The following is a 13,455-nucleotide window of genomic DNA, read 5'->3' on the forward strand; positions in this document are numbered from 1 at the left end:
TTACTGCCTGGCTTCTCTTAAATGCTGGATTAAATCAGGTATTTTTGCACTAAAAGCAAAGTCAAAATAGCTTTATTTAATGCTGCTAAAAAGGTTCAGATTCAATTGACATCTCAAAGCAGGAGGCTTTGTTACTAACATGCCTAGGCAGACTCTATTGATCACAGCAGTCCTCTGTGCAATAGAATCTGTCACATCAATAGCAACTGAAAAATACTCAGGAGCTGTAATATGGTTTAAATGAGTAGTTACCACATCAATATAAAGAGCATTTTCAATGTCAGCTGGTGGGAACCCTTTTGCAAGCTGGTGTTTGTTTTAAGATAAGAATGACAACTATTTTACAAGGAAGTTTAAGGAGGGGGGGGCAATGGCAAGAAAACATCTTGAAATGGCTGAAACTGTCTCAAGAGCAAAGTAAAGTATAGCGAAAGTATAACCAATCCATATACACACACATACACACCATTTTAATGCAAAGTACATTATTGATCCCAGGGGTTTTTTGTAGCAGGAACTTTTTTGCATATTAGGCTAAAAAAGGATTACTGAAGGAGGATAGGGAAATGGCTGAGAAGATGAATGCATTTTTTGCCTCAGTCTTCACTGTGGAAGATGAGAAGTGTTTGCCCACTCCAGAACCACTAATTTTGGAAGGGGTGTTGAAAGACCTGAGTCAAATTGAGGTGGCAAGAGAGGAGGTCCTACAACTGATTGACGAATTGAAAACTAATAAGTCACCAGGTCCGGATGGCATACATCCAAGAGTTCTGAATGAACTCAAAGTTGAACTTGTGGATCTCCTGACTAAAATATGTAATCTTTCATTGAAATCTGCCTTCGTTTCTGAGGACTGGAAGGTAGAAAAATGTCACCCCCATCTTTAAAAAGGGTTCCAGAGGAGATCCGGGAAATTCCCTTATTGACCTAGTTTTAGACAGTCTGAAAATGTTTAAATTTAAAATGTGACAGGTCTGCATGTTGTAATTAACATGTACAATTCAATTGCCCAGTGTGTGTCACTTTCATAGCAAATAAGAGCAAGCAATAATGAAGGGATGTAGAAGAGAGAGCACTAGCAGCTAGCTGCTGATTCACAGACTACAAAGTTTTCAGCAGGAATGTAGGCATCTTTTGCTGCTTCCTTGTCACTACATTTCAAGGATGTTTCAGCAAAGATCTGCCTCTCATCTTGGCAAGGTGAGAATGACAAATTGGAAGTAATCTAAGCTGAAGATGGCACCATTTCAGCCATCATGCCTGCAGGAGCAGAGTTTGGTCTTTCTTGCATGGCGACAAGTTTAGAACAAGCTCTAGATAAAGGAAAGTTCAGCCCAGGGTCCAGGTAGCTTTTAAATCAAGAGCACTGTATTGTGCTTCCTTGGATTTGCTATAGGTACTATAACAAATTCAGAAAGTAATAATGCTAAACTACTGGGAAATTTTGAGAGAAGAAGTCTGAAAGAATCTTGCCCATCAAAGATTATGGAAGAATTTTGAGTACTCTAAAGGTAGATAATTTATTTGCTTGATAATAAATATGCTGATTTTTCAAAATAATGTGAGGTTCTGCGCTGGAATTATAGTGGTATTATTTAGCTCACCAGTTTATCATTTAAAATAGCAAAATGAAGTCCATTCTTTTTTCATAAACATAAATAAGATTGCACACCAGCACAGAAGCATTATTTCTGCCTTGCTGTTATCTGTTCTTATCTTACATTGCCCATTTCTACAATTTATCCAATTTAGAAATTTTTGCAACTCCTAATGAAGAGATAGTTTGTATATTTCTCAGCCTGAAAAACAGAAGTTCTATTTAGAATTATCTGGAGAATAAGCAGAATGGATGTGCAAGATATTTATATTTCTTTTCCCCTTCACACAGTACGGTTACTGATTTGTCAAGATATGCACTGAGCCACAGCCCCTCTCCTTGCCACCAAGTATCTTCAAAATTCTCATAGAGCATCTACTGGAATGCAACACATAATGAAAATGTCACATCAAGGTAGGAGTGTGCACTTAAAAAGTTGTATTAATTTCAGATCTGGACTTTGAACATTCTTTTCATTGACCAAATTTTTGGGACTCTCCTTACTGTTTCAAGATTCTCCCCCCCCTCCAGGTATTTTGGAGTGGGGGGTGAGGTTTCCTGAAAATCCAGGGTGATTTTAGCAATTGTCTCCATCCTCACCACCCAAGGCACCAGGAGTAGGGAGAGAGGGAGGAAGAGAGTAGAAACTGACCCAGTATCTCTATCCCTTTAAATTTTAACAGGACATATTTTCTATTGGTGGATCTAACATGTTTACCATTTTAAAACCTGTTTAATTGATCTCAATGTTGTTATTTTATGTGCTTAAAGTATATTGATCAGCATATGGCATCTGCAATTAGTGCTAGCTAAAAGAAGACTAAATAAACATATTTTCAAACATCCACTATGGTTAATGTCTGTCTGAAAGTCATGACATCTGACACAAATGTTCTTTCCCTGATAAGGAACAAAAGGGGTACTGACTGTGGCATCCATGCTCTTCACATGACTGGCCACAGTAACACATGCCTTAGTAACATCCAGATTAGACTACTGCAACATGATTTGGATAGGGCAGCACCAAAAGGCAGTTCAGAAGCTTCAGCTACGACAAAATACAGAGGTTCTTAATATTGTAATGAATATATATAACCAGTACTCTTAAAACTACATTAAAAACATAAGAACATAAGAGAAGCCATATTGGATCAGACCAATGGCCCATCCAGTCCAACACTGTGTCACACAGTGGCAAAAAAAAGGTGCCATCAGGAGGTCCATCAGTGGGGCCAGGACAATAGAAGTCCTCCCACTGTTTCTCCCCCCAAGCACCAAGAATACAGAGCATCACTGCCCCAGACAGTGAGTTCCAACAATAAGCTGTGGCTAATAGCCACTGATGAACTACGGCTCCATATGCTTATCCAATCCCCTCTTGAAGCTGGCTATGCTTGTAGCTGCCGCCACCTCCTGTGGCAGTGAATTCCGCATATTAATCACCCTTTGGGTGAAGAAGTACTTCCTTTTATCAGTTCTAACCCAACTGTTCAGCAATTTCATTGAGTGCCCATGAGTTCTTGTATTGTGAGAAAAGGAGAAAAGTACTTTCTCTACCTTCTCTATCCCATGTATAATCTTCTAAACCTCTGTCACCCCTCAGTCAATGTTTCTCTGAACTAAAGAGCCCCAAATGTTTTAACTTTTCTTCATAGGAAAAGTGTTCTAACCCTTTAATCATTCTAGTTGCCCTTTTCTGAAATTTATCCAATGCTATGATATCTTTTTTGAGGTGTGGTGACCAGAATTGTACACAGTACTCCAAATGAGACTACACCATCGATTTATACAGGGGCATTATGATACTGGCTGATTTGTTTTCAATTCCCTTCCTAATAATTCCCAGCATGGTGTTGGCCTTTTTTATTGCAATCACACACTGTCTTGACATTTTCAGTGAGTTATCTACCATGACCCCAAGATCTCTCTCTTGGTCAGTCTCTGCCAGTTCACAACCCATCAACTTGTATTTGTAGCTGGGATTTTTGGCCCCAATGTGCATTACTTTGCACTTGGCCACATTGAACCTCATCTGCCACATTGATGCCCACTCACCCAGCCTCAACAGATCCCTTTGGAGCGCCTCACAATCCTCTCTGGTTCTCACCACCCTGAACAATTTATTGTCATCTGCAGACTTAGCCACTTCACTGCTTACTCCCAACTCCAAATCATTAATGAACAAGTTAAAAAGCATGGGAGCCAGTACTGAGCCTTACAGCACCCCACTGCTTACCACCTTCCACTGCAAAAATTGCCCATTTATACGCGATCTTTTTCCTATTAATTAGCCAGTTTTTGATTCACAAGAGGACTTGTCCTTTCACTCCATGACTCTCGAGCTTACTAAGGAGCCTTTGATGAGGAATTTTATCAAAAGCTTTCTGGAACTCAAAGTAAACAACATATATTGGGTCCCCTTTGTCCACATGTATGTTCACCCCCTCAAACAGGTTAGTGAGACAAGATCTTCCCTTACAGAACCCATGCTAAGTCTTCCCTAATAACTTTTGTTAATCAATGTGCCTACTAATTGTCTCTTTAATAATCGCTTCCACCAGCTTTCCTGGTGTTGAAGTCAGACTGACTGGCCTGTAATTTCCCAGATCTCCTCTGGAATCCTTTTGAAAGATGGGGGTGACAGTACATTGGCTTCTACTTTGCTGCTGGGCTCAATAAAATTGCTATATTGACCTTTAAACTCTAAACAACTTAGCTCCAAGTACCTGAAGGATTTTATTGTCCTGTCTGAGTAAGAGCAGGTGGATGGCAAAGGTTTTCCTGTTCAAACCTCATATTTCTCTGAGTTTAGATTTGTGGAGACTTGTGGAATGGGCCTTTAAACTGCCACCTCCCAGGCTGGGAAACTGCCCCCCCCCCCGGAGCGCGAGGCTTAACAAGGTTTTGAGACAAAACTGAAAATGTTTTTGTTCCATGTTTTTTGCTTTGTGATTCTCTTGAACGTTCCAGCCCCACGTGCAAGGCGGAATTACAAAGTTTTTTGGGACTCTTGAACTTTTATCATGGCAGAGAATTTATATGCAGTTCTCTGAAGGGGCTGCTGAAGGAAAGGAATGGGGAACACGGGAATTAGCAGACAAGAGACAAAACAGTTATGCACAGTGAATATATTTACCAGGACAGCATCCAATATTCAAAGTCGTTGCCAAGCCAGGGTCATACACAGTAAGCAGTCCAAAATACAGCAGATAACAGTAATATCAGCAGGTATACAGAGAATAATCCAAGCACAGTAGCTAAGATTCACACCAGCAGTATTTGCTGCCACCCGGAAAGTATGTAATGCAGTACCCACAATCCTTACAGGCAGGAAGAGCAAGCTCACTGGCCTTCCTTTAATACACACACCAGTCATGCAATCTATGCCGAGGTTGCATCAGCCTTCATGAGTCAGCACAAAGCCTAATCACAGGTGAGGTCATCCCATCTTACAACAGTAACAAGTAGCACCTGCTGCATGCCTCAGCATGACTTGCAGAAACAACATCACTAGTACTAAGATGGAGTCAGTCAGCCATTTTAGAACTGATTCCTATCATATCATTCCTTCTTGCTCCCCAAAGCTGCCCTCGCAGAATCCCTACATAGGCTCCTCGATAAACATGCCCCATGGGTCTGGGAAAAAAGCAGGCCGCCGCTTTTCAGGCGGTCAAGGACATCCTGGTTTCCAATGCTGTGCTCCACCATTTTGATGAGTCCCTTCCAGTGATTCAAGACTGCAACGCTTCCCTGTACAGGGTGGGCGCTGTCCTGGGTCACCAACTTCCAGATGGGAGGGAAGTCCCCGTGGCCTATTATTCTCGGAGCCTGACCCCCGTGGAGTGTAACTCCACCCAAATTGACAAGGAGGCGTTGGCAATCGTGGCGGGCATGTACAGATTCAATGACTACCTGTACGGCAGGTGTTTCACAATTGCCACGGACCACAAGCCACTGCTGAGCCTCCTCACCCCGGACCGCCAGATGCTGCAAATCCTGTCACAGCGCATCCTGTGGTAGAACCAGTTTCTCAAATCGTACACATATAAGCTAGTTCACCGCCCCGGCAAAGCAATGGGACACGTGGACGCCCTCAGCCACCTTCCACTGCCCTCAATGGACCCTGACCCAGCCCCTGCCCACCATGTGATGCTACTGGAGACTCTACCAGAGAGGCCCCTCCATGCCATTGAGGTAGCTCGGGCCATGGTCAGAGACCGCATCCTCGCATGCGTTTTGGACTGGGTGGGGAGGGGGTGGCCCACAGACAAACTGGATGCTGATTTCAGGCCATTTGCATCCCGCTGGGATGAACTATCCATACACAAGGGGTGCATTCTCTGGGGTAGCAGGGTGGTGGTTCCCTCCCCAATTCAGAAGCAAGTGCTCGAAGCCTTGTACGAGACGCACCTGGGGATAGTGCATATGAAGGCCCTGGCATGCAGTTATGTATGGTGGCCAGGGATGGATGAAGAGATAGAGGGATGGATTAGAAGTTGCCAACCCTGCCAAGAGTCCCGGCCAGATCTGCCCAGTCCTCTCGTCCACCGCTGGGAGTCCAATCGTTTGCCATGGTCCCACCTACACCTAGACTTCGCAGGGCCATACCAGGGCCAAATATTCTTTATCCTGGTGGACGCCTACACGAAGTGATTGGAGGTAATTCCCGTAGCTTCAACCTCCACTGCGGCCGTGGTCAGAGCCCTGTGGAGAGTCTTTTGCACCCACAGGATCCCTGAGACCTTAGTCATGGACAATGGTACTGCTTTTACCTCCCAAGACTTCCAGGAGTTCCTGAATAGGTACTTCATCCGGCACATACAATCTGCTCCCTTTCATCCAGCCACCAATGGCCAAGCAGAGTGCATGGTACACACCACCTAGGAGGCCCTGAGTCGCATAGTGCAGGGGGATTGGAGCCACTGACTGGCAGCCTTCATTTTTGGGAACCGAATCACCCCCAACCCAGTCACCGGCTTAAGCCCTGCAGAGCTGCTCATGGGTAGGAGGTTAACCACTAGGCTAGATAGGTTGCATCCCAACTGGGCCCTGGACCTTAGCAGCTCCCCCGAGACAAGAGAAGCCACTAGGGGTTCTCTCCAGGATACCCGGTCTATGCGAAGAACTTTGCAAGCAGGCCAGAGCGGTTACCAGCCCAGGTGCTGTGGGTCACCGGGTCCCGCTCTTACGAGGTCTCGTCAGAAGGGGGCCAGCTCCTCCGGAGACACATAGATCAGCTGCGCCGTCGCACCTTGCAGGAAGAATCGGCAGAGCCGGGGGAGCGGGTAGTGGGGTGATAGCAGTAACGCCACCAGAAGCCACCCAGCCGGTGCCGGCCCTGCCGGCGGAGGAGCCCTGCAGTGGCTGGAGTGACCCCTCCCCACTGGGGGTGCAAGGGAGCCCCCGGAGCAGCTGAAGGCACTGGACAGCGCTCTTCTGGCTTCACCCCACAACGAGGAACCAGCGACCCCTGCAGCAACAGCAGCCACTCCGGTTCCCCAGATCGAACCTAGGAGGTCGAGCAGAAAATGAAGGCCACCAGCTTATTTGAAAGACTATGTTTCTTGAACTAGGGGGGGAGGAGTGTTGTGGCTTGCAATTTGGTTCCTGAATTTACAACACAGTGTGAGTGTGCGCATGCAGAGGTGACCAGTGGGAAACCACAGGTCGCCAGACGTAAGGACGAAATGCACTCTGTGGCGGGAAATTTAACTGGGAAGGTCTGTGGCGGAAAGTTTAACTGGCCAGGACTGGACCTGGCCAGGGAAGGGGGTGGTTCCGGGAGATGTATATAATTGGGGACCTGGCCCCGCCATGCTCTCTTTGTGCTGTACTCACCAATAAAGCATGTTGCTTTCTAAACATCTCGAACTCAGTACATTACAGTCCTCATTCAAATCTTCAGGAATTTTCCAACTTGGAGCTGGCAACTCTAAGAGGAACTAATCTCTGTAGTTGGGTGATCTCCAGCCCCCACCAAGAGGTTGACAACTCTAGGATAAGAGTGTCATGGGTGCTGGGGGTCCTGCAGAAGAAGCCGAGCCTGCAGAAGAAACTGTGCCCCTGCCACCTGCACCAGTGCCCCTGCCTCCTGCTGGAGAAGATCCAAGCCCCCCTGCCTCACCCTCTTGGGTGGCTCGTGTGCGTGACCGCCTTCGTCAGGGCCTCAGGGATTGGAGGATGGCGGCACGCTCACGAGCAAGATGCTCCCTGAGCCCTGAGTTTTGAAAGGATTCTGGCCCTTCTAGGAGTGAGGGTGCTTGAGTCTCAGCAGGATCCTGGCTGCCCTCTGAGTCAGCAATTAGCCCAAATGGGCAACAGACAGCAGAGGACTATATAGCTGTGGGCTTTGAGAGAAGGCTTTGTGGAAGCAACTAGTCACTTACCTGACGTTATAGCATTCACTTTGGCTTCTGACCTCGGCTTCTGGAACCCCTGACTCTGGCATTGACTTCTGGACCCCCTGACTTCGGCTTCTGAACCTCTGACCTACGATACCTGGACTGTGATTCGGTTTTGGCGCTTTGGACCCTCCTTGCTACCCAGCTACAGACCTTGGACTGCCCTGGACTTCGCCTGGCCTGGCCCCAGCCCGTGACAGAGAGAAGGAAGCAGGAAAAGGGGAGAAACTATGGGGAAAGGAAAAGAGGAAATAGGGGGGAGGGTAGTTAGATGCCTCCTGCAAATCCTTGAGGAGTCCCATTTGTAGTAATAATAATCCTACACACTCACACGAAATATGACAAAAAGAAAGGTTTTGGTCCATAACTGAAAAGTATTCTGCTCTCCTTCCAATCCTATTAGACCAGTGGAATGATTCTTTGGGGAGTAAACTGACCCCTCTCACATTTAATAAATCATCTACATAGGAACCTGTGCTTCACATTCTTCCAAATCTGTCCTGTTTCAGAATGAAGGTATGAAAAGTCCTTTGCCTCAAATATTCCTGGACAGCAAAAGCTGGCATAAAGGACTCTAACCAAGCATTGCCACCAAATTTCCAGCTCTCAACATTCCAGGAGAGTTCATCATATGATTTTCCATCTACATTCTAAAGTCTGTTCCAGGAAATACAAAATGCTTCCAATCTTACAATTAAGAATTCTGCTTTTCAAGTCTTCTAATTGTGCGAGCATAGGTTCCTGTGTTCTAATGAACACACGTTGATGGGGGCAGAGCTCACCATTACAATGTCCCCAGACACATGAATGTTCATTGTGCACACATACAACATCTGAAAAAGACTATCTATTTATGTGTATCAGGCTTGTTTCTTAGAACATGCCATATGAAAGGCTCAACTAGTTATAAGAGAAAATAAGTCATGTGCAGGATCTAAATAGTGCCAAACAAGCATATATTCACAACCCCATATTATATGCCATACCTGTAATTGCCAAGATAAACTCCATCTGGATTAAGCATAGGTGCTATCTTGAAGACCAGATGATCTCGAAGTAGTTTGGCAATTGGATGTGGGCTGACAAGAAAATCAATTATACCTAGGAGAAGCAAAGAAAATATTAATTTTCAATCATTATATAACAGAATTTTTACAAAACTAGGAATAAGGCCCATTGTGACGGAAAATACAATGGGCTCTAGAAAGGAAAATACAATGGGATCTGGGCGAGTGCCTCCCCCTTGCATCCACCCAAGTCAAGGCATTCACTTCTCTCCCCACCCTTGGTGTCTTCCCACCCCCCAACTTCCCACCACCTCTTCCTCTCAACTACCCCCATCCATAAAATTCAGTCACCTGCACCCTTGCTGTCTTCCCACTCCCCCTCACCCATGACATTCATACACACACCCTTTCTGTCTTCCCACTCACCCCATAGCTGAAACAGATGGTGGCTTACCCACCCCTACATGTGTATGTGTGTGTCCCTGAGTCTGTGGTGGCTCAAAGCCCTGAAAAGAGACCCAGAATGGAGATAAGGAAGAATAATTATGGGAGGTGTGGGGGAGCATGGCGAAAGTCACACAAACGCTGAAGCTCAGCATTCTTTTTGTTTGCAGTGAATTTTTGAAGCCTTTTCATGTCATATTCAGCCAGTGGAGAAAAAACAAACCCAAACAGGGCACACAGCCTGTAGTGCTGCAAATACTTATATACCACTCTTATATCAATTTTATAAATGATTTAATATTTTAATCGTGCTGCCTCAATGGAAGTATTTGAATGGTGCATGGAAAGCACTTGCTTCACAACATACAGATTCTTAAGGACACATAGATCGTTTTCGCACTCACCTTCCGCCGGCGCGACCCCCCTCTTCACCGCGCAGGATCTGCGCGGATTTCGCACTAAACGCTGCGGAGCAGCCAGAAAAGCCGGAAGCTCCCGGCGCAAAAGCCGCTCAAACTGAAACCGCCAAAAAGCAGTTTGGCGTTTGCGCGGCTTTTGCGATGGGAGCTTCCGGCTTTTCTGGCTGCTCCGCAGCGTTTAGTGTGAAATCCGCGCAGATCCTGCGCGGTGAAGAGGGGGGTCGCGCCAGCGGAAGGTGAGTGCGAAAACGACCATACAAATTATTGCACATTTCATAATAGCTTCATAAAGCTGGTGTCTTTTATCCGAAAGAATAAGTTGAAAAGTCCCTTGTGTGCAGGTCTTGCGCAATAGGACACCGGTAAGACCCCATTTCCCGGAATGGCTTCCTCAGGCGCATGCATGCTCCAAAATTATATGCTTAACAGGACCAAAACTACTTTTATAACACTCTCATGAGCTCAGGATGGACCACTGGCATCTCCAAACGCTCAGACGGAGCATGCATGATGCGCACAATCTTACGCAGAAAATTTTTGAAGCCTTTTCATGTCATATTCGGCCAGTGGCATTTAGCATCAGTGTGAGTTTGTGGCATGATCGGGGGGGTTTGCGTGGCTTGGTTGTGTTACAGTATACCATAGAGTATGCACTGCATGGTGGCTGTTTTCTGTAGGGAATTCTGTTTGAAATTCTATTTCTTTATCCCAAACCGTTTGATGGATCAAACAGTCATTGAGAGGCATTTAGCATGAAAGCAAAGGTATATTTATTAGTTCAGGAAAAGGGTACTGGGTGGTGAAAATAACAAACACTAAAGAACTACATCCTCACAATAGAAGAACACATGCTTAATGGAGAATACGTCCTCCTTCTTCTTGACCTCTCTGCCTGAACAAAGGAAGTCACCTGACTAACTGACCAAACAAACAAAACAGGTTTTCCCACTTTTAGACCTTGATTGACAGCAGTCAGTATCTTCTTCCTAGGTCATGCAGACAATAGGGAATCAGGCACAGTGTTAACCCTATAATGACTGGAACTTTAGAACATTGCAAAGGACATACAGAACAGATTCTTAATCCAACACCCCTTCTCAATGTCTAATGTCAAAGTCATTATACATTCAATAGTTATTATTCATTATTCACTGTAACATTCACATCAACTAGATTCATCATTTCATGTAAACATTCAAATCTAGCACAATGTAATGACTTTGTAAGTATATCAGCTACCATAGCTTCTGTATAACAATATTCTATCTTAATCAGCTCCTTCTGGTGTAGATTTTTCACTAGCTCACATTAATACTAATAGATCTACTTCTGGCTGTTCTACTTTCTCCTTTACATATAGCAATACAAGCTTGATTATCTTCAAACATTACAATAGGTACAGGTTCTTTTATCTTGAAGTCTTTCAGCAGATGAAAAATCCATTCAAGTTCACTGCAGGCACTGGCTGCTGACGCACACTCAGCTTCTGCTGTAGTTTGTGCCACTATAGTCTGTTTTCTGCTAGTCCATTCTACAAGTCCATTTCCATAGAAGAACAAGTATCCACTGGTTGATCTGTAATTGCACAATTCTTCTGCATAGATGGCATCCATGTACCAACTAGTTTGGGATTTTCAGAAGGTTCAATGATCAGTCTTAAGTCCATAGTCTCTTTTAAGTATCTGTCAAGTTTCTTTACCTCATTCCAATCATGATGATTAGGCAAACTTACTTTTCTGCTCAGTATTCCGACAGCGGCTGTAATATCAAGTACAGGAGTTTTCCTATAGCTTCTCTGTACTCTCCAATGTCTTTGAGTGGTTGACCACCCTGAGCTCTCAAGTATGCAGATTCAAGAGGTATTTTAGATTCTTTATAGTCTCTCATACCAAGAGATTCTATAAAGTCCATAATCTTTCGTCTTTGGCACAGTTGAAAGGTTCCATCCTTGAGTCTCTCAATCTGTATTCCTAGATAGTGATTTTTTAAAAAAATATTTTTTTTGACACACATAAAAAACAACCAACAACAAAGCAACAACATGGACATAACTAACATCTAAAGGAACGTAAGAATCAATACTGATACATATATCCTATTCCATCATATCAATTCCCAAGTGAATTGCCCATTCATACATTGGTTTCCAAGTTTTTCTACATTCGTCTAAGTTCCCTTCTCTCAATTTTCTGCTGCTTTGAGGAACTTTTGCAAAAAATTTTCTCTATCAGGTATCTGTTGAGTTTTCCAATACTTAGCAAATAGAATTCTGGCTACAGTCAGAATTCTATTTTTTCTGTTTTAGAAATTGGCATTTTACGTACATTTAATAAATACAATTCCGGAGTATGATGGATCTTTATTTTTAAAATTTTCTGACTCCATAAATATATTAGAGCCCAATATTTCTTGGCAAGCTCGCATTGCCACCACATATGGTATAGAGATCCTTTAACCTTTTTGCATTTCCAACACTTGTTGGTGACATTAGGATAAACTTTAGATAATCTCTCTGGTGTGAAGTACCAACGGTACATCATTTTATACAAATTTTCTTTAAATAAATAAAGACTTTGTTAATTTTAAATTTTCCCTCCAAATTTTTTCCCATGCAGCCAAATCAAAATTATACCCAATATCTTGTATCCACCTTATCCAGCTTTCCTTAACAATCTCATCTTGCATCTTAGACTCTAACAACCAAATGTAAATTCTAGATATAAGTTTCCGATCTGTCTCAAAAATTATAGTCAAATTTATTCAGTTTTTTTTAAACCTACTTCTTTATCAGATTTAAATCTTGATTTAATTTGTAATTTGATCCACCAATCTAATTTAGGATTTTCATCCAAATTCAGGTCACCCTTATTATCCAATAAACATTTGTAGGTACAATTATCTTTCCAGCAGAATAAGTTTGGGTGAATAGAAGCTTCTACCAGGGAAAGCCAAATAGGGGTGTATTTATATATTTGAGTTTTTATTTCCATCCATATTTTATATATCGACTTCTTATCTCATGTCTAAAAAAAGATACTATTTTTCAAAGGAGCTTGGTATAAGAATGCCAACCCCTTATTAAGTCGGCACCTTCCAGTATCAAAAGTCTTTTATTCTTTAATAGTAACCAGTCCCTTGCCCAGGTCAAGACACAAGCTTTATAATAGATCTGCCAATCTGGTAGCGCAAAACCTCCTCTTAATTTACTATCTTGAAAAACCTTCAACTTTATTTTAGGCCTTTTGTTCTGCCATATGAATTTTGCTACCATCTTATTTACTTGCTGGGAAAAAGTCTTTGGCAGTATAATTGGGATAATCTGAAAGAGGAATAAAATTTTAGGCAAAATATTCATTTTGATCGAGGCAATTCTCCCTAGTAAGGAAATTTGCATGTCACACCATCTCTCAAGATCTATTTTTATTTACTTTAAGGTTCTTTCGTTATTATCCCTCTGGAGAGTTTTCAAATCCGCTGTTAGATAAATACCTAAGTATTTTACTAAACCCAGATTTCACTTCTAGCTCAGAAATTTGTTCTCTTGTCATATTTTTTTGCCAAGAATTTAGTTTTTAGATAGTTCACCT

The 13,455-nt window shown here is 43.3% G+C and overlaps 1 protein-coding gene across 1 annotated transcript in view; it reads right to left on the reverse strand.

The window, feature by feature from the left end:
* The window catches only part of LOC132567335 (cytosolic carboxypeptidase 6-like), a 570,982-nt gene that overhangs the window by 493,875 nt on the left and 63,652 nt on the right, over positions 1-13,455 (reverse strand). The window contains exon 3 of the mRNA XM_060233016.1: positions 8,985-9,099. Coding sequence (XP_060088999.1) covers positions 8,985-9,099 — 115 coding nt within the window. The remainder of the gene's footprint in view (positions 1-8,984; positions 9,100-13,455) is intronic.

Source organism: Heteronotia binoei, chromosome 2, assembly GCF_032191835.1.
Source record: "Heteronotia binoei isolate CCM8104 ecotype False Entrance Well chromosome 2, APGP_CSIRO_Hbin_v1, whole genome shotgun sequence".
NCBI lineage: Eukaryota > Metazoa > Chordata > Lepidosauria > Squamata > Gekkonidae > Heteronotia > Heteronotia binoei.